General features: G+C 40.5%; 1 protein-coding gene across 1 annotated transcript; it reads left to right on the top strand.

The window, feature by feature from the left end:
* Window positions 1-20: 20 nt before the first annotated feature.
* On the top strand, window positions 21-25692 carry LOC128609189 (MORC family CW-type zinc finger protein 3-like). Its single transcript, XM_053627656.1, has 29 exons — window positions 21-97; window positions 3715-3814; window positions 9134-9206; window positions 9811-9943; window positions 10133-10356; window positions 11061-11214; window positions 11503-11650; window positions 12593-12721; window positions 12846-12965; window positions 15818-15915; window positions 16114-16212; window positions 16663-16791; window positions 16928-17005; window positions 17196-17235; window positions 17509-17575; window positions 17657-17711; window positions 17795-18176; window positions 21291-21409; window positions 21538-21583; window positions 22351-22453; window positions 22547-22620; window positions 22731-22797; window positions 22965-23049; window positions 23315-23425; window positions 23653-23755; window positions 23888-24004; window positions 24103-24157; window positions 24327-24415; window positions 24805-25692. The coding sequence occupies exons 2-29, from the start codon at window positions 3776-3778 to the stop codon at window positions 24934-24936; spliced, it is 3069 nt and encodes a 1022-aa protein (XP_053483631.1). The 5' UTR covers window positions 21-97; window positions 3715-3775; the 3' UTR covers window positions 24937-25692.

Raw genomic sequence — 25692 nt, 5'->3', positions numbered from 1 at the left:
GTAAACGCGCGCGGGAAAAGCGTCAGTGTTTTGGTGGAAGTAAGTCTGGAGAAAGCGGGAGACTTTTCACTACATTATCCTTCTTTTAATCTGTTCGGTAAATGAGCTTTATTTATTTTAAATGTTTGTAGGGAAGGATTCCGGGTATATTTATCACTTAATCTGGTCAGAGTGCGGGTTTTAGGGTGTAGAAGTGTAGTGAACCGTGATGTTGACTAATCCCGGGCCTGCTGAGCAGATTATTATTATTATTATTATTATTATTATTATTATTATTATTATTATTAACACACATAACAGGAGTCTTTGTGCAGAATGTCTATCCTTTTTTATTTATTTATGCACAAATATACACTTAAATTTTTGAGGGTGAAATCTTAACATTATGGCTATTGTCCTTGTTTATATAAATAAATAATCTTGGTTTGGTTTGTTAATGCCACGTGTTTAGTTTTTGGGCTTAGTTTTGTTGCTGTTTAATTCTTATATTCTTATTTTATCGCCATTAAGTTGTTACTGTATTTAGTTAATCTTGTATAGTCAAAAAATGGTTATGTTGTGACACGTTTCTTATTAAAAATATATGCTAAAGCTTACCTAACTACTTATCATGAAAGATATATATATATATATAAGTTAGCCTACATACATGTTCAGTGTTGTTAGCTGTTTTCAGGGAAAGTAGCTAGTACTTCCTCTCCAAACCGCTAGATGGTGTCGCGGGCTAATTTGCATATTAGTTGTAGTTCATGCTCATTTGCTTATCAAGTCGTGCAGCATGAAGAAGGTAGATATTGTGAAGATGTAATTGAATAGAGAAGAGTTTTATCAATAGAGCAAATAATAGGTTTTAAGGTTTTATACGTGTAACCAGGAAACATACATTCAGGACAACATTTACATGGACAATGGTAATCCGGTATTAAGACGATATTCTGATTAAGAAACTAACATGTAAACAGTGATTATTGTTGACTTTACTCTACTAAAGTCATACTCGAAGTAAACAAAAATCGAATTAAGACGTGAAGCATTCCTGTTTTAGTTGCGTTATCGATGTGTGTTACAGACATGTACACACCTTAATCACACTATTAACGTCGTGTGAGAGTTTTCACCGCATTGTGCAACAGGACACGTACACACACGGCAGCGCTCAACCGTTTAACGGCAAACGAGAGCACGGCTGCGTCCCAAACCGCATACTTACTTACTTACACGTATTTAGGTAAGTATGCAGTTTGGGACGCAGCCCACGGCTTCAAGTAGTCATCCACTTGCATGTATAGCATGACTAATAATTAACCGCACTTGAAATAAGCTTTCGTAAAAATAAAAATGAAACACACAGAACTGTATACGGTACCATAACGAAGACCAACTGTATGTCAATATGTGAAATTCTGGAGGGAACGTCGGACAGCGTGGCGTCGGGACGTAGCGACGTGTACCGTTAATCGCTCTATGTTCTATAACACATAAAACCTGAACATGAAAGGAATATTCTAAAAGCGACTCGTGTAAACACTTTAAACAGAATATTATACGTCTTATTCAGAATAAGGTCAATAATTAGATTATTACTGTCCACGTAAACGTAGATTGGTCAATGGAAACATTAAGTTCACTCAAATACAACTCGGTCAGGCTTTATACACTGGAAATGAGTCGACTGAACCAGCAGTTATGATACGAGGTGGAGAGCCATATCAAGTGCAGGATAGTCACAAACATACAAATTCTGTGTGGACAACTTAACCATCATATAATATACCATCAAACAAAGCATATAATTTCTCCCTTTGCTGTTCTAATAACCTCTGGGAAGGCTTCCACTAGATTTTGGGTGTGCTCTATAGGTGCGCTCTACCACCTGAGCCACAGCCGCCCTGTGAAGGCCCCTCGAGTTCTTCTACTCTAAACTTGGTAGCAAGTCATTGGTCATTGTCATGCTGGAACAAGGTTTGGGCTCCTTAGTTCCAGTGAAGAGGAAATCTTAATGCTACAGCATACAAGGCCATTCTAGACAATGCTATGCTTCCTGCTTTGTCGTATCAGTTTGGAGAAGGTCTGCGAGGTTTGATGGTCATCACAGGTGCATCACAAAAAAAAAAACTAGCTGACCTCGCTGTTTCTCTTTTCCCATTATTACACACATATGTAGTGCCTATGAACGCTTTCAGATTCTTAATCCTAAAATAGTGGCCATTGTGCAGGTACAAGAACACTGTCTTGTGATGAGGTATGTCATTGGACGTATACTTCAACATACCATTGCACCATCTATGGAAGACCACTATTTTTATGTGTAACAACCGCTCCAACTGTGTGATATCATTAAAACCTATCTTATGCTTTTCTGAACATGCGGCGGTCTTCTGCAGTCTCCACTATAGGTTCTAGATCACGTATGTTTCGATAAGCACCACCGTGTTTACCACGTGCTATAGACACATATAGATCCAAGATGTCATCAACCTGTAAATTAGATTTACTTTGCATAATCTTCTCAAGCTGATTTGTGAATACATCCGCACGGTAATCATTGTTAGGTGCCAAGACAGTGTTAACATCAGAGGTTAGACTAGGACCTCTCAATGTTCTGTTGATTAAACCCCCATCGCCAGCTAACAGTCTGAAAAACGACACTGTTTCGGCCGTAATATCATGCAGGTATATAGTGTAGGTCGCCAAGTCTGTGGTGGATATCGCACACATATGTATACAACGCTGTATCTCCAAACTATTGAATCTAAGTCTCTGTACCACTGTATAACCACCAATATCACCACCCTCTCTTACAATAATGTCAGTATCAACTGGGGTTAATCCCATATTTGGTGACGCAGGATTAAATGAATTTGATTGTCTGACATTGATCTCACATTGTTTAATAATTCCAACAAGCACTAGCACACACCCAAATATACCCCACCCGACCCCCCCCCCCCCCGCCCCACACACACACACACGTCACACCATAGACTAAATATTTAGTATTTCTCTTTATTGTAGTCTAAGTATCCACGCTGACAAGTCATTTTACATAGCACACACACCCTACACACACCTCTACATATTGAGATCCACAGGAGTTACCAGTAGTCAAACATTATGTGCACCTACAGAACTGTCAGTCAGGGGAACACAGAGGGTCATAACTCATAGAGTCATTAATCAATCATTTTGACAGTTTGACAGAAAGTGCGTGTTATTACTATTGTCCTGAAAAGCCTAGCCCTAAGCAAAGTACTGCATAATTTTCCTTTCGCTGTAGTAGAGTTCCTGTCAAATATAAAAAGACACATATAAATAAATGTGGTTCGCTCCTTATCAAGTTCAGATCTCACAAATGTTTTGTTGTCTGCTCATGTTCCTAGAGAACTGCTATTTTAATTTCTATTTTATTTCTGCTTATAATCTAACATACCCGATCAAGATGTTCAACATTTTCACCAATAATATAGCCAGAGGTGCTTAATTAGGGTTGGATATGAACTCTGCAATACCTGTATACTCTCAGAAATGAAATACACAGAAGTCATATGCATTTAAAGAAAAACAAACACACACACACACAAAAACCCTACAAAACTAACCAATCACTGACTGTAGAATGAGCATCCACTCTTTGTGGTGAGTCATAGGGGTGGAGTTTCATTAAAGTCAGTAGAAAAGTTGATGCCTATTTCCTGTATTTCAAAACTGCTGAAGAGTCTCCTGATCCTTCATCAGAAGCTCACTTTGGAACTGTCGACAGCAGATTCATATAAAGATGGCAGCAGTAACAAGTAGAGGAATACCTTTAAGCTCGGTAAGTCCTTATTTAATTAGGTTAAACTATAACCAGCTATCTTTTTGCATACTGTAGCAATAAATGTTGAAAATAATTCATATAAAACAGGTGTATTTTTAATTTCATATCAAACAGGTGTATTTTTAATTTCATATAAAACAGGTATATTTTTAATTTCATATTAAACAGGTGTATTTTTCCATTAATTCCCCCTGCACATTTAATTTGAGATGTGAAAACTTCAGCACTGTGACATCAAGATAAATAATTAATGAGTTAATTAATGATAAATAAGTGAATTTTGTTAAGTAAAAATGGTTTGAATTGAACAACTGAAGTATACCTGTCAGGTTACAGTTTCCTTTCTCAAAACCTTGTTTCGCGTAGGATAACTTTCAGTTTCATTTCATCATTACTGTACACAGGAAGTGTGATTGTTGCTCAGACAGGAACAATCAGCAGTAGCTATGTGGTGGGCTTTTAACGTCTAGAAGCAGTATGTATGCAAAGCATATCTGCAATGTAAGAGTGCGCTGGTCCATTTAAAGCTTTTAAAACCAACAACCCAAATATGTTGTCGGGTCCAGGAGGCGGTGCAGACGGAGGAGGGAGAGGAAGCAGAAGCGGGGATGCAGGTCCGGTGTTATGTTAAGGCTAAGAAAACAACCACACAAGCCACCTTTATCGAGCCTGTTTCTCTCCAATGCCAGATCCCTAGTGCATAAAATGGACGATTTGGAATTACAACTAGCTGGAAATCGCTACGTTCGTGATTGTTGTGTTTTGATTATTACTGAAACTGGCTTCATCTGAGGATACCCGATGCTAGCCTGCAGCTAGCATGTCGTACTTTGCTCCGCTGGGACAGGACTGGGGGGGAGGGGTGGGGGGTTATCTATCAATGATAGATAAACAAACCCTGACCTCGAGTGCATGTCTGTAAGATGTCGGCCCTTTTTTCTACCGAGAGCTAACAGTAGTGATTATCACGGCTGTGTATATTCCACCCGACGCCAATGTGAACACGGCGCTCTCTCTCCTGTTGAGCATCATAAACGAACAGCAGCGGGCTTACCCCGACGGTGTTCACATAATTGCAGGAGATTTTAATAAGGCGAACTTGAAGTCTGTACTCCCGAAATTTTATCAACATAAGTGTTTTACTAGAGGGGAGAACACTCTGGATCATGTTTACTCCAACATTAAGCATGCGTATAGAGCCATACCTCTCCCCCACCTCGGCCAATCAGACCATCACTCCCTCCTGCTCTCCCCCACCTCGGCCAATCAGACCATCTCTTCCTCCTGCTCTCCCCCACCTCGGCCAATCAGACCATCTCTCCCTGCTGTTCTCCCCCACCTCGGCCAATCAGACCATCTCTCCCTCCTGCTCTCCCCTGCCTACACCCCCCTCAGACGCAGTGTCACGACCACTATAAAGACTGTTGCCACCTGGCCTGACGATGCATTCTCCAAACTACAGGACTGCTTCGAACAGACAGACTGGGATTTATTTGAACATCAGGAGCTAGAAACATTAACAGGAGCGGTACTGGACTATATCAAGTTCTGTATCGGAAATGTGACACTGGACAAAAACATTCGGGTTTTCCCAAACCAGAAACCTTGGATGACCAACCAGGTCCGCACACTCCTCAGAGCCCGCGACGCTGCCTTCAGGTCTGGTAATAGAGCTCTGTATAGAGCCGCTCGTGCCAACCTGAAAGGTGGTATTAAGGAAGCTAAGGCGGACCATAAGAGGAGCATAGAGTCCCACCTGTCCAGTAAAAATAAGCGGGAGGTGTGGCAGGGTATACAAGACATCACAAACTACAGAGGCCGCGATGCGACAACAGGAGACCTGAGTGCGATGCTGGCAGAAGAGCTAAATTGCTTCTTTGCTCGCTTTGAAACATCACAACAACAGCACTCATCTGCTCCAGCCTTGCCTCCACCCTCATCTGGCTCCCGCACCAGTCCAGCCCTGACTCCATCCCCTCCTGGTTCCTGCACCACTCTACTTACTGTGAGGGAACACGATGTTAGACGGATGTTTCAAGCAGTGAACCCCAGGAAGGCTGCTGGCCCAGACGGAGTACCTGGTAAGGTGCTCAGATCGTGTGCCCACCAGCTTGCCCACATCTTTACCAGAATCTTCAATCTCTCCCTGGCCCAAGCAGTCATCCCGCCCTGCCTAAAATCAGCCACAATCATTCCAGTGCCAAAGAAGTCTCCCACCACTAGCCTAAATGATTATTGTCCTGTGGCCCTCACTCCAGTTATCATGAAGTGCTTTGAGAGATTGGTTCTTCAGCACATCAAGGACTACCTCTCCCCAGACTTCGATCCTTATCAGTTTGCATATCGCACAAATAGATCCACAGAGGATGCTATCGCCGTAGCTCTCCACTCCATGTTGAGACATCCAGAGCAGCAGCAGAGCTACGTCCGGATGCTTTTTGTGGATTACAGTTCGGCTTTTAATACAATCATTCCGGATATTCTCATCACCAAATTGGTCACTCTTGGCCTTTCCCCCCCCCCCTCACATGTGCCTGGATAAAGGACTTTCTCACTAACCGGTCTCAGACAGTGAGACTCGGACCCCACCTCTCCTCCACTCGCACGTTGAGCACCGGTTCTCCACAGGGCTGTGTGCTGAGCCCCCTCCTGTACCGTCTCTACACGTACGACTGTAGTCCGGTCCACAGTAATAATCTTATCGTCAAGTTTGCTGACGACACCACAGTGGTCGGACTCATCTCAAAGGGAGATGAGGTAGCCTACAGAGAGGAGGACCTGAACTTGGCAGCCTGGTGTTCAGAGAACAATCTGGCTCTAAACATTAAGAAAACCAAGGAGATCATTGTAGACTTCAGGAAGCACAACACTGAGCTAGCCCCCCTTTTCATCAATGGTGAGTGTGTGGAGAGGGTCCACACCTTCCGGTTTCTTGGCGTCCTTATCTCTGCTGACATCTCCTGGACAGACAACATCACAGCGGTTATTAAGAAGGCTCAAACGCGGCTACACTTCCTGAGGGTTCTCGGGAAGTACAATCTGGACCCCAGTCTGCTGCTGACCTTCTACCGCTCGTCCGTCGAGAGCCTGCTGACATACTGTATCAAGGTGTGGTACGGTAGCTGCACCGCGGCAGACAGGGAGAGGCTTCAGAGAGGAATAAGAGCAGCACAGAAGATCATTGGCTGCCCTCTCCCCTCCCTGATGGATACTTACACCTCCCGTTGCCTCAGCAGAGGAAAAACCATCATTAAGGACAGCTCTCACCCTGGCTCTGATCTGTTTAATCTGTTGCCCTCAGGGAGACGTTACAGGTGCATCAGAACAAGGACTAATAGATTTAAGAATAGTTTTTTCCCAACAGCTATAACCATTCTAAACACATACATGATACAGGTACTGATTTCACAGTATAGATATATAGTGTCTCAGAACTGTGCATTTTATAGTACCCCTCCCCCCCCGTACTATTCATTTATTTATTTATTATTTACTTATTTCGTGTTGTTATTTTTATTTTATTTTATTTTATTTTATTCTATCTTGTTTATTTTATGTACATGTTGGCACAGAACAAAAAGGAGTGGCTCTCAATTTCATTGTACATGTGTATAGTGACAATAAAAGGCATTCATTCATCTTCTCAATCCTTCAATTAACTGGAGATAATGAATGGAAACTGAAACTGGAGTAATATGATTCCTTTCTTTGTACCTGAAAATAAATGAGCTACAGAATTTTGAACTGGTTGTAGATGTGCAACAGATGACAAATGGCAGATGTCAGAATATTTTTTTCTAGTTCACGTGATGAAAGAAATGGTTTGAGTTTGTGATTGTTTTGAACTGAAGCTACTTTTAACAAACTGATTTGCTTGTCAAATTTTAGCTCTTAGTTAAACCCTAAGGTTGACTCCCAAGTGGCACAACAGAAAAGTGTTTGCCCTGTTCATCAGAATTCATGAGTTTGAATCCTGAGGATGCTACAGTCGTCTGTGGCTGGAGCCTCTCTCTCCCCTGTCAATCACAGTGACACTAGCTAATCATGGGCATCTGTGAGCTCATGTTTGCAGAAGAGGACAGACACACTCTCCTCCAAGTGTGTTACGTTGTCCTGTGATGCAGCATGAGAGACAGTTTAAAGATATGGCTGGAGAACTTCAATTGTTTCAGAGGGAGAGGATGTTAGCCTTCTCCCTCCCTTCACTGGCAGCTGTCGTGTGATGGAGGGAAGCTGGTTGATGGGTGGGATTTGGCAAGTGACCAAATTGTGAAGAAAATGGAGAAAAATAAAAGCAAAATATTACCTCAAGTTTTTTGCATGTGTGTGACATGAAGTGTATGAGAACCCAAGTTTCCCTTAAAAGTACATTTGGGCAGACTGAACAATGTGACCTGTTTTGTTTTCATTTAGAAAAAAAATACTTTTAAAATTACAATTTTTAACATTGACTACTCACTGAGCATCGTTAAAAAGTAGAGGTCACCAGAGATGTCAGAGAAAGATACAGCTGTATGTTTATGTACAGTATAATGATATCATGTTTATGTAAAGTTTGTCCCTGTAAGAGCATGTACAAGAAAAAAAAAACACGTGGGAACCTCAGAAGTGACCATGGTGGTTAAGGAAAAATGTTTGCCTATGTTGAGACAGGAAAATTAAATTGAGTACACTGCTCCAGGCACTCGCTGAGTAGAGTATGACCTACATTGTCAAAAGTGGCACTTGAATAGAGTAAAACCAGAATGGTGCGACGAGTAACAGGTCATAGGTCACATTTTAAGATTCTGTACTGTAAAAAAACAGACTGGAAAACTTCATTAATTCATTATTTTTCATTATTTAAAAATTATATAAATTGATTATTGATTATGTGGAGTTGTACTAGACTTCATATGAGAAACTGTATATTATCTGAGAAAGAGAAAAAAAAATTAAATCAAAGACTATAGTGCATAATTAACCAAAGGAAAGGTCAATAGTTAAAGGTTTAATGTAGGATCTACAGTATTTCAATCTTCATCATTCACTCATCTTCCACCTTTGATCAGTTATCCTGTAAAACAAAGAAAAAAAAGAAGAAGAAGAAAATCCACATGCTTTCACTATCATTTTGTCATTTTTTAAGCAGGTTAACTTATATCTTTTTCTCAAAACATTGTGAGAATTTGTAAAAGAAATGAAAAATGCTACTTTTTTTGCCCTTTATAAATCTGTAAATCTAGAGCACTAAACAAATATTGAAACATTTATTCATCATTTATAGCAGACTTATGTGTCATGGTACTGGATTATCATATTTGTTTCCTCCTAAAGGTCAGTCCACAGTTCCTGCACACAAACTCCACTAGCCACACCTGGCCATTCAGTGCTATAGCAGAACTGATCGGTGAGTCAAAACTGCTTCTTTATTCTTCTTTCCTTCATCCAACTGATTACTGGACCCTTTTTCATAAAAAGTTGAAATCTTCCACATTCTGAGCTACTGGCAATGTTCTAGCTGCTTGACAAGGACAGTTCTAGAGCTTAACCCTTAGGGAGGATGTACAATATGCAGACAACAAGGAAATAAAAATACTTTTGCATATGAATACAAGAAGAAGTAATTTGTGCATATGCTTGTGTGTGCGCATAAATGTGTGTGTGTGTGTGTGTGTGTGTGTGTGTAATGTTAACTGGTATTGTGGGTAAACATCAGTTACTTACCCCCAACAATGAAACACTGAAAATGGGGTCATGCAATAGACTGGCATTTGTTCCAGCGTGTATCCCGGCCTCGTTACCAGTGTTCCCAGGATAGGCTGTGGATCTACCACTACCCTGAACAGAATAAAGAGGTTATGGAAGATGAAATGAATATTAATTATTTTGTTTTTGTTCAAGGTTAACTTAGGTTTATGCTTTTTAGAGCTAAAACATGTAAACAGAAAGGCAAACTGTGCCTTAGTAACATTGGATAGTATCAGATTTGTCCTGTTTTGTTTTGTTGACAGACAATGCTTATGACCCGGATGTCAGTGCAGAACAACTCTGGATTGATAAATCAGTGATCAAAGACCAGGACTGCCTCATCTTCATGGATAATGGAAATGGCATGGATTGTGACAAGATGCACAAAATGCTCAGGTAGGAGTGTGTTCATGAAGCCTGTGTTATCCTTTAGAGGGGAATTAGATCATCCAGCAATTCACTTTAACTACAAATTTGTTGATGTGTAAACAGTGTATAGTTTCTCCTTTTACTGACAAAGCCCTCTCTCTCTCTCTCTCTCTCTCTCTCTCTCTCTCTCTCTCTCTCTGTCTCTCTCTCTCTCAGTTTTGGCTTCAGTGATAAGCAGACAATAAGAGGCCATGTTCCGGTGGGTCTTTATGGTAACGGTTTTAAGTCGGGCTCCATGCGCTTGGGGAAGGATGCCATTGTGTTCTCAAAGAAAGACGACACCATGTGTGTGGGTCTCCTGTCACAGACTTACCTCAAGGATACAGGAGCACAAAATGTCATAGTGCCTATTGTCATGTTCACCAACACCGGACAGACTGATATCCTTTACATAGAAACAGAGAGATAGATGGCTATATTTAATAGGAATGGTGGATAGAAGCATTGAATATAAAATTATTATATACACATATATATATATATATATATATATATATATATATATATATATATATATATATATATATATATATATATATGTATGTATATATATATATATATATATATATATATATATATATATATATAAATAACTCTGGCACTTACACCTCTACTCTGCGCACTTTGCTTCTTCTGGAACTCAATTAATGGGTCTTGTATGGTAGCACTACTTGTATTGTTCTCTGCTTGACATATCACTTTGCTTGTATTTTCTCATTTGTAAGTCGCTTCGGATAAAAGCGTCTGCTAAACGAATGAATGTAAATGTAAAATTTATAATGCATTTATAACTGCAAGAGATAAGATTATAAAAAAAATAAATTAAACAATGTATAGTCAACCACATAACCACTTAAATTGTTACATTTTTCTTCATTTTATATTATAGCATAGTATGCAGTCACTACGATGCCTTGTTCAGTGTATATAGTAAATCAAATATGAAATATATGTAGTTATGAGGGTGAGGAATGTGCAGGAAATACTGGGCCTGCCAGTGGGATAGGAGTATGAAGGTAAATTGATGCTTTCTGAGAATTTAAAGGATCCTCTGTGTAGTTTGGTCCTTAACCTCGCTGTTCACTCAGTGCTTCACCGGAGCATGCAGAGAGTCTCCATGATATCCTGAAACATTCTCTGTTTAACACCAAGGAAGAACTTCTGTCTGAGTTCAGTGTCATTGACGCGTTGTGCACCAACTCAAGTGGAACCCGCATCATCATCTGGAACCTACGCAGGTGAACATGCAGAGAGCTTGATTTCTTCACTTCTTCCTAAGGATTTGATGAAATACAACATTTTAATGTAGTAAGGAAGTCTAATATAGTTATACAGCTAACATTATGCAATAACATTTTAGTTTTCATATAATATATCATTATTATAGTATGATATAAACGTGTCATGTCACTTGAAATGTGCTGCAAAAATGTTTAGACAGCGTAGCCTACCTTATTTTGCTGAGGACCACGGGCGATATTGTGGGTTGTCAGAAATGATATACATCACCAATTATTCTGCTACAGAACACCTTCAGAAGAATTAGAATTTGATTTCATGAAGAACCGTCACGACATCCGGATCCCTGTTGATGTGTACGGGAGAACCGGGGAGACAAACAAGCGGCAGGCAGCAGGTGGCGTGTCAGTGCCTGAGAGTGAATATTCACTGCGGGTGAGAATTTTAACAGGAAATATTACATATATTATATATGACTATTATATATGACAATATGAATATTGAGTTATTGGAGATCACTGGCTGAGTTCACTAAGGTAAGAGGGGTCATTTCAGAAAGCAGGATTTCAGACTTGCTAGCATTAAAATAGATATGTCTTAATTAGGCAAAAAATACTTGTGTCCTGGTTGAAAACATGGATCTAAGTGCAAGTTGTTATTAGGAATTGAAATCATAAGGCAAAATGTGGTCAAACAGAAAGATGGAACCTCAGACAAACATTTCAATTCAGGTCAATAAATGTCAAAGTGAAAGGAGAAAACAGAAACAATACTCAAATCACACAAAAATGGCAAAATGTCATAAGGAGTTATGGAGAGGCCAGGTATACAGTGGGTATAAAAAGGGTACACACCCCTGTTAAAATTGCATGAAGTAAAATTTTATGAAGTAAAAAAACCAAGATGTATCGTGTCAAACCATTAATTTGGTGAAACAATGTGAAGGCCATTATGAACAAGTGGAGAAAATGGGGCACTACAGTGACATTACCAAGAACAGGATGTCCCTCCAAAATTAATGAAAAGTAATCAGGGAAGCTGCCAAGAGTCCTATACTATCATTAAAGAAGCTACAGGAACATCTGGCAAGTACTGGTCACTCGTTGCATGTGACAACAATCTGTCATATTCTTCACTTGTCTGGGCTAAGGGTTAAGGTGGTTAGATGGAAGCCCTTTATTCAAAAAAAAAAAAAAAGCATGAATTGATATGCACATGAGTGAGAATGTGTTAATATATGAACTGAATTGAATTGAGATTTTGCAGCAGCTCCTCCTCAAATCTGCAAGTGCAGTTTAAGTCAGGAGTAAAGATTAAATTAAACACTAATCAGTGTAGTCAAGTCTGTTTGTTCTTCTTTTTTTTTTCTTGATTCAGGCATACTGCAGTATCCTGTACCTGAAGCCAAGAATGCAAATTATCATTAAAGGGAAGAAGGTGGAAACTGTGTTGGTCACTAAAACATTAGCAAATGTCTCGAAGGACACATACAAACCTGATTCTGTTGTATCCTTATGCCAAATATTACAGCACCAGAATGTAAAAATATACCCAATGATGCACAAGTACGAGCTACTTATTAAATTATTCAAATATTTTAAATGCCATGATCCTTAAGTCTTTGTCTCAGAAAAAGGCAATAACAATCAGATTTGGCTACAACACCAAGAGCAAAGAGCACTACGGATTGATGATGTACCACAAAAACCGTCTCATCAAAGCCTATGAGCGTGTCGCCTGTCAGCGCAAGGTGAGGATTATACATTTTATTTAATGCTTAATGTATTTTATATTCTTAAATCATTTGCATACAGGAACAGAATAGAGAGAGAACAGATGAAGAATAGACAGATAAACACATATTCAGTGGGGGAAATAAGTAGTGAATGCATCAACATTTTTTTTCAGTAAATATATTTTAAATGAGGCTATTCACATGAAATGTTCACCAGACATCAGTATTAACCCAAGAAATCCATAAATATTAAGAATTCACAACATTAAAGTTCATAAATAAATATGTGTAATAAAGTGGAATGACCCGGGAAAAAAGTATTGAAAATGCCAAGAAAATGCCAGGTCTCCAAGTGCAAAATTAATATCAGCTGGGTTAATAAATTAATGGTCTATAAAAAGGCTTTTCGTTATCAAGGTGTCACACAAGACACATCTCATGATGGGTAAAAGCAAAGACCTTTCCCAAGACCTTCACAACCTTATTGTTGTGACACATATTGATGGAATTGGATACAAACATATTTCAAAACTTCTGAATCTTCCAGTATGCACCATTGGGGCCATTATTTGGAATCCATTTAAATGGAAGCAACATCACTCCGTCACCAACCGGCCATGCACAGGAGCTCCTCGCACTCCACTGCTCACGCTCACCCCACAAGACTCCATTACTAAAGAAAAGGCATGTCGAAGCTCGTTTAAAGTTTGCTACAACTCATTTGGACAAGCCTATGAAATACTGGGAGAGTGTAGTCTGGTCAGATGAGAGCAAAATTGAACTTTTTGGCTGTGATACTACACACCATGTTTGGAGAAGAAATGGCACATGAATCTGCTGCCATCCACCAGGATGATGAAGATGAGACGTGAGTGGAGCTTCCAGCAGGACAATGATCCAAAGCATACAGCAAAGGAAACTCTCAGTTGGTTGGAAACTCTCAGGAAACTCTCAGACCCAGTCAATCACCTAAGCCAAAGGCACTCTGGAAACAAGTGCTGTAGACTGATGAAGTAAAAATGTAGTTCTTTGACCACAATCAGTAAAAGGTATGTTTGTAGAAAAATGGATTAGCATTTAATGAAAAGAACACCTTTCCAACTGTGGATCTGTATATATTATGCTTTGGAGTTGTGTGGGGGCCAGTGGCACAGACAACATTGAAAAGGGAGGTGAAAGAATGAATTCCAGTAAATATAAGAAAATTCTGGGATTAAATGTGACCCAGACTGAAATCTGAAGCTGAAAAGAGATTGAATTCCACAACATAACTGATCCAAAACATACCTCAAAATTCACCATGAACTACTTTAAGAAATGCAAGATGAAGCTTTTGGAATGGCCTTCATAATCCACTGAATTAACTATTATTGAAGATCTGTGAAAAGATCTTAAATGGTGCTGTGCAAGCAATGTCTGCCAAGGCGGGTATTACTAAATACTGATTTTGTAGGGTGTCCAAAATTTTGTGGAATCAAAAAAGTCGACCCTTTTAGAATAAGGGGTTTAGATCCCTGTTTAGAAAATGGGGTTCCTCTCAACTTTTTTGTGTTGAGGACAAGGGTGGTGGCTTCTGCCCTGTTCTTGATCTGACAGGACTGAATTGTTTTATGAAAGTCCTCTAAGTTTGCAAGCTAAAGTTGTTGGACATTGCTTCTTCCATGCAGCCACGAGACAGCTTCGACTCTGGGATGTTGGTGGGTTTCCTCACATGAACTGGTTGCTTCAGGTTCACAACATTTCTTTTGGATTAAGGTCAGGACTTTGACTTGGCCATTCCAAAACATTAACTTTATTCTTCTTTAACCATTCTTTTGTAGAATGACTTGTGTGCTTAGGGCATTGACTTGACTTGCTGCATGACCCACTTTCTCCCGAGTTTCCGTGTATATTTTGCTGGTATAATTCAGAATTCATTGTTCCATCAATGATGGCAAGTCGTTCAGGCCCAGATGAAGCAAAACAGGCCCAAACCATGGTATTACCACCAGCATGTTTCACACATGGGATAAGGTTCTTATGCTCTAATGCAGGGTTTTCCTTTCTCCAAACATAGCACATCTCATTTTAACCAAAATGTTCTATATTTGTCTTATCTGTCCACAAAACATTTTTCCAGTAGACTTCTGGCTTGTCCACGTGATCTTTAGTAAACTGAAGAGGGGCAGCAATGTTCTTTTTCAAGGGCAGTGGCTTTTTCCTTGCAACCCTGCACACCATTGTTGTTCAGTGTTCTCCTGATGGTGGACTCATGAACATTAACATTAGCCAATGTGAGAGAGGCCTTTAGTTACTTAGAAGTCACCATGGGTTCCATTGTGACCTCATGGTCTATTACATGACCCACCTTTGAGTGATCTTTGTTGGTCTCCACTCCTAACAATGGAGGGTAACAGTGGTCTTCAATTTCCCCCATTTGTACACAATCTGTCTGAAAGTGGATTGGTGGAGTCCAAACTTTTTAGAAATGGTTTTGTAAACTTGTCCAGCCTGATGAGAATCAACAACTCTTTCTCTGAGGGCCTCAGAAATCTCCTTTGTGCCATGATGCACATACAAATCTGATGATGTTTTAGGTCATATTTATGCAGATATATAGAAAATTCTGCTCAGCTGACTAATCAGAGGTTGGGCCACTGCACATACTTGCACAAGATGAAAACCTATTATGGGTAATTACAGATTATAGCTAATTGTTCTTGAGCACATGTAGACCAATATGCAAGACTACTTACTGTATATCAGGGCCTTTCATCATGCAAGAAAATACATAATCAGATTCAGTTCAGGGGTATTTTATGAAGAAAACAAATCAAAATTATCTTTTATTCATGATATTTAGAGTGGTTGTTATGTTCTGTTACCAGGCCGACGGAAGAGCAGTGGGAGTTATTGGGGTAATTGAGTGTAACCACCTCACACCAGTTCACAACAAGCAGGACTTTGATGATACTGAAGATTACAGGTGTGTTTGAGTAACATGTTCAAATGACCTATGACTTTCAGGAGTGCATGAATTAATTATCTATATACAAAGGGTTGAATATAGTAATTATACAGTATGAGTATTATCTTAATTATCTTAAGACCACTGATATTTTAGATTGACAGATTTTTTAAAAAACATTGATATAGTAAAGTATGCTATTTTGTGTCTGTGCAGGAAAATCTTAAAGAATGTAGGTAAGAAGCTCGAGGAATATTGGAAGCAACAGGTATATGATGCACCTGAGCTTAAACCTAACTGCACTGAGGATACTGTGTAAGTTTAAAAGTGTCTCTCTCTCTCTCTCTCTCTCTCTCTCTCTCTCTCTCTCTCTCTCTCACTCACTCACTCACTCACATGGCCAGGTATTAGTTTACTGGCCAAAATTATGAACCTCAGATATTTTCTTTTTGGTTGTGTCCATAATTTGAGTCACAAAGTTGCTGGAAAAATATTAATAGTAACTTGGACACATTTTGAATATACTGTCAGTCAGGCGGGAGCAGTAGTCAGATATAAAATACATTTCTAATAATATTCAATATAACTTTGTTAAAGTCTTAAACTGCTATGGGCACAAGTCAGATATTACAGGTTTCCAGGTTGCGACCATTACAACAGAAGCAACACTGTTTGTGCGCTGACACATCCTGTGTAAAAGGCCACATTCATTAACATGGGAGCATATTTACATGAACATTAACACATGATTGTGTGGACTCACAGGAAGCAACCAGATCAAAACTGTATTCAGTGTGATAATTGTCAGAAGCGGCGAAAACTTCCAGATGGCATTGATCGTAAAATGCTCCCTGAGAAGTGGTTCTGCTACATGAACTCTGACCCTCAATTCAGGTGTGTTGTCTATCTCTTTACCTTCCTGTGTTTGTTTGTGTGTGTGTGTGTGTGTGTTTGCGTGTGTGCATGTGTGTGCATGTGTGTGTGTCTGTGTGTGTGTTTGTGTGCTCATGTAAGTGCTTGATTCTCACAGGAGTTGTACAGATGATGAAGAAGTGCCTGAGGTTTCTGATAATGAACAACCCAGAAACCAGAAAACCTACAAGCAACAGTGAGAAATGAATCCTCTCATTTCCAATAAATATTTCTACCACAGTATACTGGAGGTGGATTTAAGTAATGAATATGATGTCAAAGTGTAGACTTCCAGCCTTAATTTGAGGATATGTACATCCAAACGGGTGAATGTTGAAGGAATTACAGCAGTTTTTGTGTAATCTTGTGTATATGTTTTGAAACAGTGAGCGAAACCAGAAGCTGCAGCAGGAGAACAGGAAGCAGGTGATGACATGATGTTTTAACAAGGATTGAGAAAAAACACTACTTGGTAGTGATAATATGCACTTTGTACATAGGCTAGATAGGGTTTTGTTTTTTTTTTCTAAAGATTGTGCATTAATTTATCCTCTGCAACCACTTTATCCTGGTTAGTGTGTATACCATGGATTGGATATCAGCCTATTGCAAGGGATCATACAGCCACACATTCACACCTATTAAGGTCACTAATGTCTGCCTTTAGCCTTCATCCACATGTGTTTTTTCTTTCAACAGAGCCCTTCTACACCCTGCCACCCAACACGCAGTTCTGCTCATATTTCCTCTCCTCTCACACTTGCAGGTAAGGACCTACTTCATCCGTGTGTATTCCTTTGCGTTTATTATTTACAAGTTTGTTGTAACCTGTGTTTTGTCTCTTTAGGCTCCAGGCCTTCAGTTGACACTCAGCAGACTTCTCTCCCTATTACTCCTATAAGGTGCTGTCATCATTCTATCACTCCATCTGTTTCATGCACCTTAATTATGACATGTTAATGATTTAATTTCACCTTTATTTCAGAATTAAGAGAGCCCCGGGCCAGAGTCAAGAGAACACGGAGAAGAAGAAAGCTAGAAGAGACGTTTTTGATAACAGCATACCAGATAGTCCGTCAACATCCTCAGCCTCACCTGACACTGTTTGTTCATCTTCCATGTGCAGCTCTGGTAATGATGCTAATAAAGCAGAAAGGATAACTACTGAAACAGCACCAATGGATAATGGTGATGATGTGATTGACAAGAGCACGGTGAACAAGGAGCAAAGGAATCAATTCACACAGAACAGCTCTGAGGACCAGCAGAATTACAAAGTGCTGTACCTGCAGGCCAAAGCGGAGATAAAGCAGCTCCAACATAAGCTCAGAGAGCTAGAAAAAGCAGACGAAGAGCTAAAGGAAAAGGTAGGAGATTAAATGAATTCATAAATGTTAGTAAGGAAAATGCAACCTAGAATTTATTAAGTTATATATATATATATATATATATATATATATATATATATATATATATATATATATATATATATACACACACACACACACACACAGTAGGAAAGGTGTTCTTTTCATTAAATGTTAATCCTTTTTCTCCAAACATACCTTTTACTGATTGTGGTCAAAGAACTACATTTTTACTTCATCAGACTACAGCACTTGTTTCTAGAATGCCTCTGGCTTATCTACAGTATCTCACAAAAGTGAGTACACCCCTCACATTTTTGTAAATATTTGATTATATATTTTCATGTGACAACACTGAAGAAATGACACTTTGCTACAATGTAAAGTAGTGAGTGTACAGCTTGTGTAACAGTGTAAATTTGCTGTCCCCTCAAAATAACTCAACACACAGCCATTAATGTCTAAACCGCTGGCAACAACAGTGAGTACACCCTTAAGTGAAAATGTCCAAATTGGGCCCAAAGTGTAAATATTTTGTGTGGCCACCATTATTTTCCAGCACTGACTTAACCCTCTTGGGCATGGAGTTCACCAGAGCTTCACAGGTTGCCACTGGAGTCCTCTTCCACTCCTCCATGAGGACATCACGGAGCTGGTGAATGTTAGAGACCTTGTGCTCCACCACCTTCCGTTTGAGGATGCCCCACAGATGCTCAATAGGGTTTAGGTCTGGATACATGCTTGGCCAGTCCATCACCTTCACCCTCAGCTTCTTTAGCAAGGCAGTGGTCGTTATCATGCTGAAATACTGCCCTGCGGCCCAGTCTTCGAAGGGAGGGGATCATGCTCTGCTTCATGTTGGCATTCATGGTTCCCTCAATGAACTGTAGCTCCCCAGACCATGACACTCCCCCCACCATGCTTGACTCTAGGCAAGACACACTTGTCTTTGTACTTTTCACCTGGTTGCCACCAAACACGCTTGACACCATCTGAACCAAATAAGTTTATCTTGGTCTCATCAGACCACAGGACATGGTTCCAGTAATCCATGTCCTTAGTCTGCTCATCTTCAGCAAACTGTTTGTGGGCTTTATTGTGCATCATCTTTAGAAGAGCCTTCCTTCTGGGATGACAGCCATGCAGACCAATTTGATGCACTGCACGGCGTATGGTCTGAGCACTGACAGGCTGACCCCCCACCCCTTCAACCTCTGCAGCAATGCTGGCAGCACTCATACGTCTATTTCCCAAAGACAACCTCTGGATATGACGCTGAGTACGTGCACTCAACTTCTTTGGTCTAACATGGCGAGGCCTGTTCTGAGTGGAACCTGTCCTGTTAAACCGCTGTATGGTCTTGGCCACCGTGCTGCAGCTCAGTGACAGGGTCTTGGCAATCTTCTTATAGCCTAGGCCATCTTTATGTAGAGCAACTATTCTTTTTTTCAGATCCTCAGAGAGTTCTTTGTTGAACTTCCAGCGACCAGTATGAGGGAGTGTGAGAGCAATGACACCAAATTTAACACACCTGCTCCTCATTCACACCTTTTGTGTATGAGCCCATGCAGTAATAAAATACATGGCTATTTTTATATATGATTTAATTGTTTATTTTATTAAATATCAGTGTAACCCCTTCCTGGCGCTGGTAGTGTAATATTAGATAAGGTTACTACTGTAAAAGCTTTTAATTAACAGGATCCTGAGTACTTAGCAGTTGATGGTGAATTGGCTAAACTCTAGTTACCAGTAAATGATGTTATCCCAGGCATAAATGTATAGAAATGACTTAATCAAGAAAATAACAATGCGGTGCCTCCACTGAAGAATTACCTCACTCACACACTATGAGCTATATGAGTATTCCCCAGATATAAAATATCAAATATAAATATGTCAAATATATACAGACCTTATTAAATGAAAAAGAAAAGTTCAATGCAGCCAAGTAATGTGTATAACAAAAATAAATTTATTTTCCTTATGCTTTAACTTAAAAAAAAAAACCCTCAAACTGTATGAATGTATATTAGACAAATTTAGACAAGTAAACTCAAATACTCATTTCTTCCTCATTAAACACCACTAGAGATAACCAATGCGTCCGATGGTTTTAACTTAACAAACATTAAACACCCCAAACAATATAGTTTGGATTTAACAACTTAAACCCTTTTTGTTAAATGTTCAAAACCTTTACCAGGCACTTCGGTTTTCTGTTGGGGCCCGTGAATTGGTGCACATACAAAAAAACCTCCTTGGTTCCTTTAATGAACAGCTACTAAAACCTCTCCATTACTCACGCCTCTCGAAGAAAATAATTAGCTGACTTGGAGATGAGCTAAGAGAATGAATCCGCTGCAGGTGAGGTTCCAGCAGGCCATAGTCGAGTCAGCGATGCAGGTTTGGCGGTAGAGTACCTCCTTACACAGGCGTAGTTACCGTGCTACTTAGCACAGTTCTCCACAGTCCTCGTCCCTTCAGTTTCACAGTGAAAACTACAGCTGGCAGTTACAGCTGTCCGTCTCTCACGACGACATTAGCTTTAACGTCCACGGGTTACAGTTTGTACTTAGCTTTTTTATTCAAGCTAGTGAAAAACAACAAACGCAGATCACCTAGCTGCACTTCACTTAAACCTACGATTCACAAATTTACCAAACTGCTAGTTGCTCACGACTTTTAGCTGAAGAAAATGATATTTGTGCCACTACTGTAACAGAAGTTTAGTCTACGAACATCCCAAATATGTAACAAGCACGCCATTTATTCAGCTGCATTTTTGGGAGGTACCTACATCAGAAATCTAAAAGGTGTGCATCATACCTGACACCTAGATGAACACTTTACAGTTGGTTATATGACTGAAAATCATTCCCTTCAAATGCTATTGAAGTTAGAAACGTGTATAACAATGTCATATGTAACTTTTGAGACAGTCCCTTAATTTCCGCATATCTGCAAATATCGAATGTCCCACGTCAAACCAACTTTATGCCAGTGCTGAACACGTTCATGCAGAGTGTGGCCCAGTGTGAAGTTTCATAACGCACTCAGTAATGCGTGATAAACGTGTATACATTGATAAACAAGTTAATTGTTTGTTGTCAGGTGTTGGCAATGGACCCACGGAAAGATGCCGAGTTGAAATGCTTTGTGCAGAAGTGTAAGGAGAACCCAGGTGTGCTGCACCTGCCCGAGATGGAGTTCTTCCGGACCTGGCTGCATGGGTTAGCAAATTAGTCATAATCACAATCACGCTTACATATTACTCATTCCTCACTGCTACATTACTCATTCCTCCTCTGTCTGTGTGTATGTGTGTGTGTGTGTGTGTGTGTGTGTGTGTGTGTTTCAGATTGGGAGCGACTATTCCACCCCTGCCTAAAAACTCAGGCTTCCAGGTGATCCACAGTGTTGATGTGTGAGATGTGAACAGATTCTAAACCAGACACCTCCACCTGTCGAGTTCTAACACACTCTAACCCTTCGCTCACACACTCACATGACAAAGCAGCAACAGTTCACGTCGCATGTCACGTGTGTGTGTGTGTGTGTGTGCCACAATTTCAGCCACGAAGCACCATTTGAAGTAAAATGTTCCTTATTCTGTGCAAATTCAAACGAATCATGTCGAACTATTCGACGTTTCTCCAGTTATTTCCAGCAAAAATGGGAGAAAGACTTATAACTGTTCGTTTCGTATACGACCACGTGTTAAATATGTATACAGTTAGATGTTACGGATAAAGCTCGGGAGGTTTTGGTGCCTCTGGTGCGTGTACAACGCTAGCACGGTTAGCTTGGGTTTTTTTTTCTAATCTTATCTGAGAACATAGCCGAGCACGAAACACGTGAACCATGAATACGTGATTTTCACTCTGTTCGGTGCATTATTTAAATAGTTTTTTGACTAGTTATTTAGCTTTAAAAGCTATTTATAGCTACGACCATTTCTCATCAGAACTAAAAATGCTGGATAAGCCACGCCCCCAAGCAACTGTAGCTAGAGACCAACTGTAAGTGATTTGTCACTTGTTAGCGTGAACGCCAGGTCAGCGTGGGGTCGTGTTTGTGCTGGTGAGTCGATCACACGTCTGACTGCGCAGTGTAAGTAAAGAAAACATGCTCACACACTAAATACTCAAAATGGCTGCTCTCTTCCACACAGGGAAGCTATCCATGTGATGCAGCTCCGCCTCCTAAAACAGTCCCGCCCCCTCAGGCAGAGCCTGCTCCAGCCCTCCCCTCCGAGAGCGAGGAGAGTGAATTAGGTAACTGTGTAGTGTGAATGTGGCAGTGAAGCACCTGGTGATAATATAATCTCATGATGTGGTTAAAGGAGGTGAGATGTTTCTCCTCTACAGAGATAGAAAATGATGGAGTGAATGATCCAGACACGGACGAGGTTCAGGAAATGGGCAACTATGAGAACCTGGAGGTGCTCGGTTTTATGTCTTATAGGGGTGCTATTACTTTTTCTGTAGATGTGAAGACCAGAGCGTGACCCAGAAGGTCTAATCTGATGCTCTTTCCTCTTCAAAATTTCAGGTGACTGAGGAGATGATGGACCAGGCCAACGAGAAGAAGATGGAGGCCATCGACGCACTGGGAGTGGGTGAGGATCACATACACATACCTCACACAACCACTACTGATGATATTACAGTTAGTTCAGTTACTGTATCAGTGTAACAGAACTGAATAAAGTAATATAGTAAGATAACGTATGTGTGTGTGTATGTGTGTGTGTGTGTGTGTGTGTGTGTGTGTGTGTGTGTGTAGGAGAGCTGCAGAAAAGTCTGGATCTGTTCACTGATGCCATCAAACTGAATCCACGATCAGCTATACTCTATGCCAAGAGAGCCAGGTAACACACACACACACACACACACACACACACACACACACAGGTAATATAAGTTAGTATAAGCATAAGTATGTTTTAGAACCTTTTTTTCTTTTTTACTTTAATCGTTTATAGAATTTATTTCTTATACATTTCTATAATATGTACATATTTTCTATTTAAGCATAGATGTGTATGTTTCTAATTGTTTTACATTGTTGTACAGTATGTTCTATGTGAATAAGTTGTGTGTGTGTGTGTGTGTGTGTGTGTGTGTGTGGGGCAGTGTGTACATCATGATGCAGAAGCTGAACACTGCGATTCAAGACTGTGACAGAGCAATAGATATAAACCCCGACTCAGCACAGCCGTATAAGTGGAGAGGGAAAGCACACAGGTGAACACGTTCACTCAATCACTGCTCAGTAACCCTGTGTGAGTGTGTGCGAGTGTGTGCGCACGAGTGTGATCATCACTTTCAAACACTTTTGAAGTGGGGGTGGGTGTAATGTGGATGATGTACATAAAGCCTCAGAGATGACTATTAAATTTTTATAAGGTTTTAACTTCTCTCCCTCCCTCCCTCTCTCCCTCCCTCTCTCCCTCTCTCCCTCTCTCTCTCAGGTTACTTGGTCACTGGGAAGAAGCAGCTAAAGATTTGGCCACAGCCTGCAAACTGGACTATGATGAAGATACCAGTGCCATGCTGAAGGAGGTTCAACCTGAAGTGCGTACACACACACACACACACACACACACTTCAATATGTCCCACTTTTTGTCTGTCTGCATTTGGTATCTCACTGACTAAGTGTCCCGTGTATGTGTGTGTGTGTGTGTGTGTGTGTGTTCCTTCACAGGTCAACAAGATCCAGGAGCACCGGCGTAAATACGAGTGTAAACAAGAGGAGAGAGAGATCAGAGAGCGGCAGGAGCGAGTGAAGAAAGAGAGGGAGGAGCATGAGAAAGCACAGAGGGTGAGACAGAGCGGTGTAGCGCCTTTACACTGGATCTGATAGAGTACTGTTAACACAAGTGTGTGTGTGTGTGTGTGTGTGTGTGTGTGTGGGAGCAGGAAGCCAGGCAGCAGGCAGGAGGAGGAGCACAAGGAGGCTTCCCAGGATTCCCAGGTGTGTGTGTGTGTGATAATAATAAACACAGAGGTGTGTTTGTGTGCACGTGTGTGAGATAATAATAAACACAGAGGTGTGTGCGCGTGTGTGATGCGATGCAGCATGAATAAGAAGCTGGTCGGGTGTTAATGTTGTGCTCTGGTGTGTATGTTCCGTGCTCATGTAGGTGCAGGAGGTTTTCCAGGCGGAGCTCCGTTCGGCATGCCCAGCCTGCAGGAGCTCTTTAACAACCCCGAGGTGCTCATGGCCATGAAGGTGTGGAACCAATCCCAAAGCAGTTCAAAATGCCGTTATAGTGCCGTTAAATCAACCTTGTGCTTCATCTGTAGCTACTTAAAATGCTTGTTAAATCAAGCAACGAATAAAAAGGGTTTTTATGCCGTTAAAGGAGAAAAATCCTTTAATGATGTGCATATTAATCTTCATAAACAAAATCTTACCTTCAGAGTTGCCCAGGTTCTGATTTGAACCTCGTGTTCAATGTAGTTAATGGGTTTCTACGTTACCCACAATGCCGTACAACTACCCGTGGAAATCGAAGCATGTGGATCTCGCAAACGATCGTTGAGGTATTTTATAATCGATGCAATCAATATAATCGGTCGTCTGTGTGTGTGTGTGTGTGTGTGTGTGTGTGTGTGTAGGAACCTGAAGTGATGGCAGCCTTCCAGGATGTGGCTCAGAATCCAGCCAACATCTCCAAATACCAGGGCAACCCGAAGATCATGGCTCTCATCAACAAACTGAGCCCCAAGTTCAGCAACCCTCAGGCCTAGGCGGCCGAACGACATGTGTTTAGTGATGAGGTCAATGCTCTGAAATAGCGCTTACTGCCCCTCTCTCTCTGTCTCTCTCTCTTGCTTACATGATGTAGTTCTTCCTCTGCACTAACACATGTGGTGACTGGATGGAGGTGAGACAAACATGTAGTAAATGCTTTTTAACTCGCACACTAGATAGATTTCAGGACTATTTAAGAGCATTGGAACACCACCATGAAGGAGTTAGGCATAGGGAACAGCTAATCAGTGTAAACCATTAAAGAGGAAAAAAGAAAGGGGGAGACCACACGGTCTCAGTTTAACACTTCCTGGAACAGTCCTGAATCGCACTGTAAACAGAACCGGGCTGTGATTGGTGTTTGAAATGGTCCAGTCACTGCCTTTGATACTGAACCTGACTGATTTCAATGTCTTTTCACCCTGACTGTGTACCAATCTTTTACCACACTTAACCCAAACTGTCACGGAGATTATTCTAAAAGAGTTAAACTGATCATTATTCCATCCAGTCAGGTCTTAACTAAAGTTTTCTGGATTGTTGTTGGGTTTTTTTCTATTCTGTAAACAAGAAAATCACATGGCAAAATGTTTTTTTTTTTCTTACCCCCTTGATCCAGGAGCATTTATTTCTATCTCTGAACGACAATTTCAATCAATAAAGGTTTTGGTTGTTGCAGATCTGACACCTTGTTGGTTTTTAATATTGGAGGAGAATGCATCATGAAACAAATTCAGTCATGCTGTGTTCAT

This window comes from Ictalurus furcatus, chromosome 6, assembly GCF_023375685.1.
Source record: "Ictalurus furcatus strain D&B chromosome 6, Billie_1.0, whole genome shotgun sequence".
Taxonomy (NCBI): Eukaryota; Metazoa; Chordata; class Actinopteri; order Siluriformes; family Ictaluridae; genus Ictalurus; species Ictalurus furcatus.
The sequence above is the reverse complement of the archived record's forward strand: the minus strand, read 5'-3'. Positions and strand labels throughout refer to the sequence as shown.

What these genes read in the sequence shown, in the direction of transcription:
- LOC128609189 (XM_053627656.1), top strand. Translation starts at nt 3,776, where the DNA reads ATGGCAGCAGTAACAAGTAGAGGAATACCTTTAAGCTCG. An exon ending in AGCAGGAGAACAGGAAGCAG is followed by an intron (nt 17,236 to 17,508) that starts GTGATGACATGA and finishes TTCTTTCAACAG; the next exon opens with AGCCCTTCTACACCCTGCCA. An exon ending in CTCTATGCCAAGAGAGCCAG is followed by an intron (nt 23,050 to 23,314) that starts GTAACACACACA and finishes TGTGTGGGGCAG; the next exon opens with TGTGTACATCATGATGCAGA.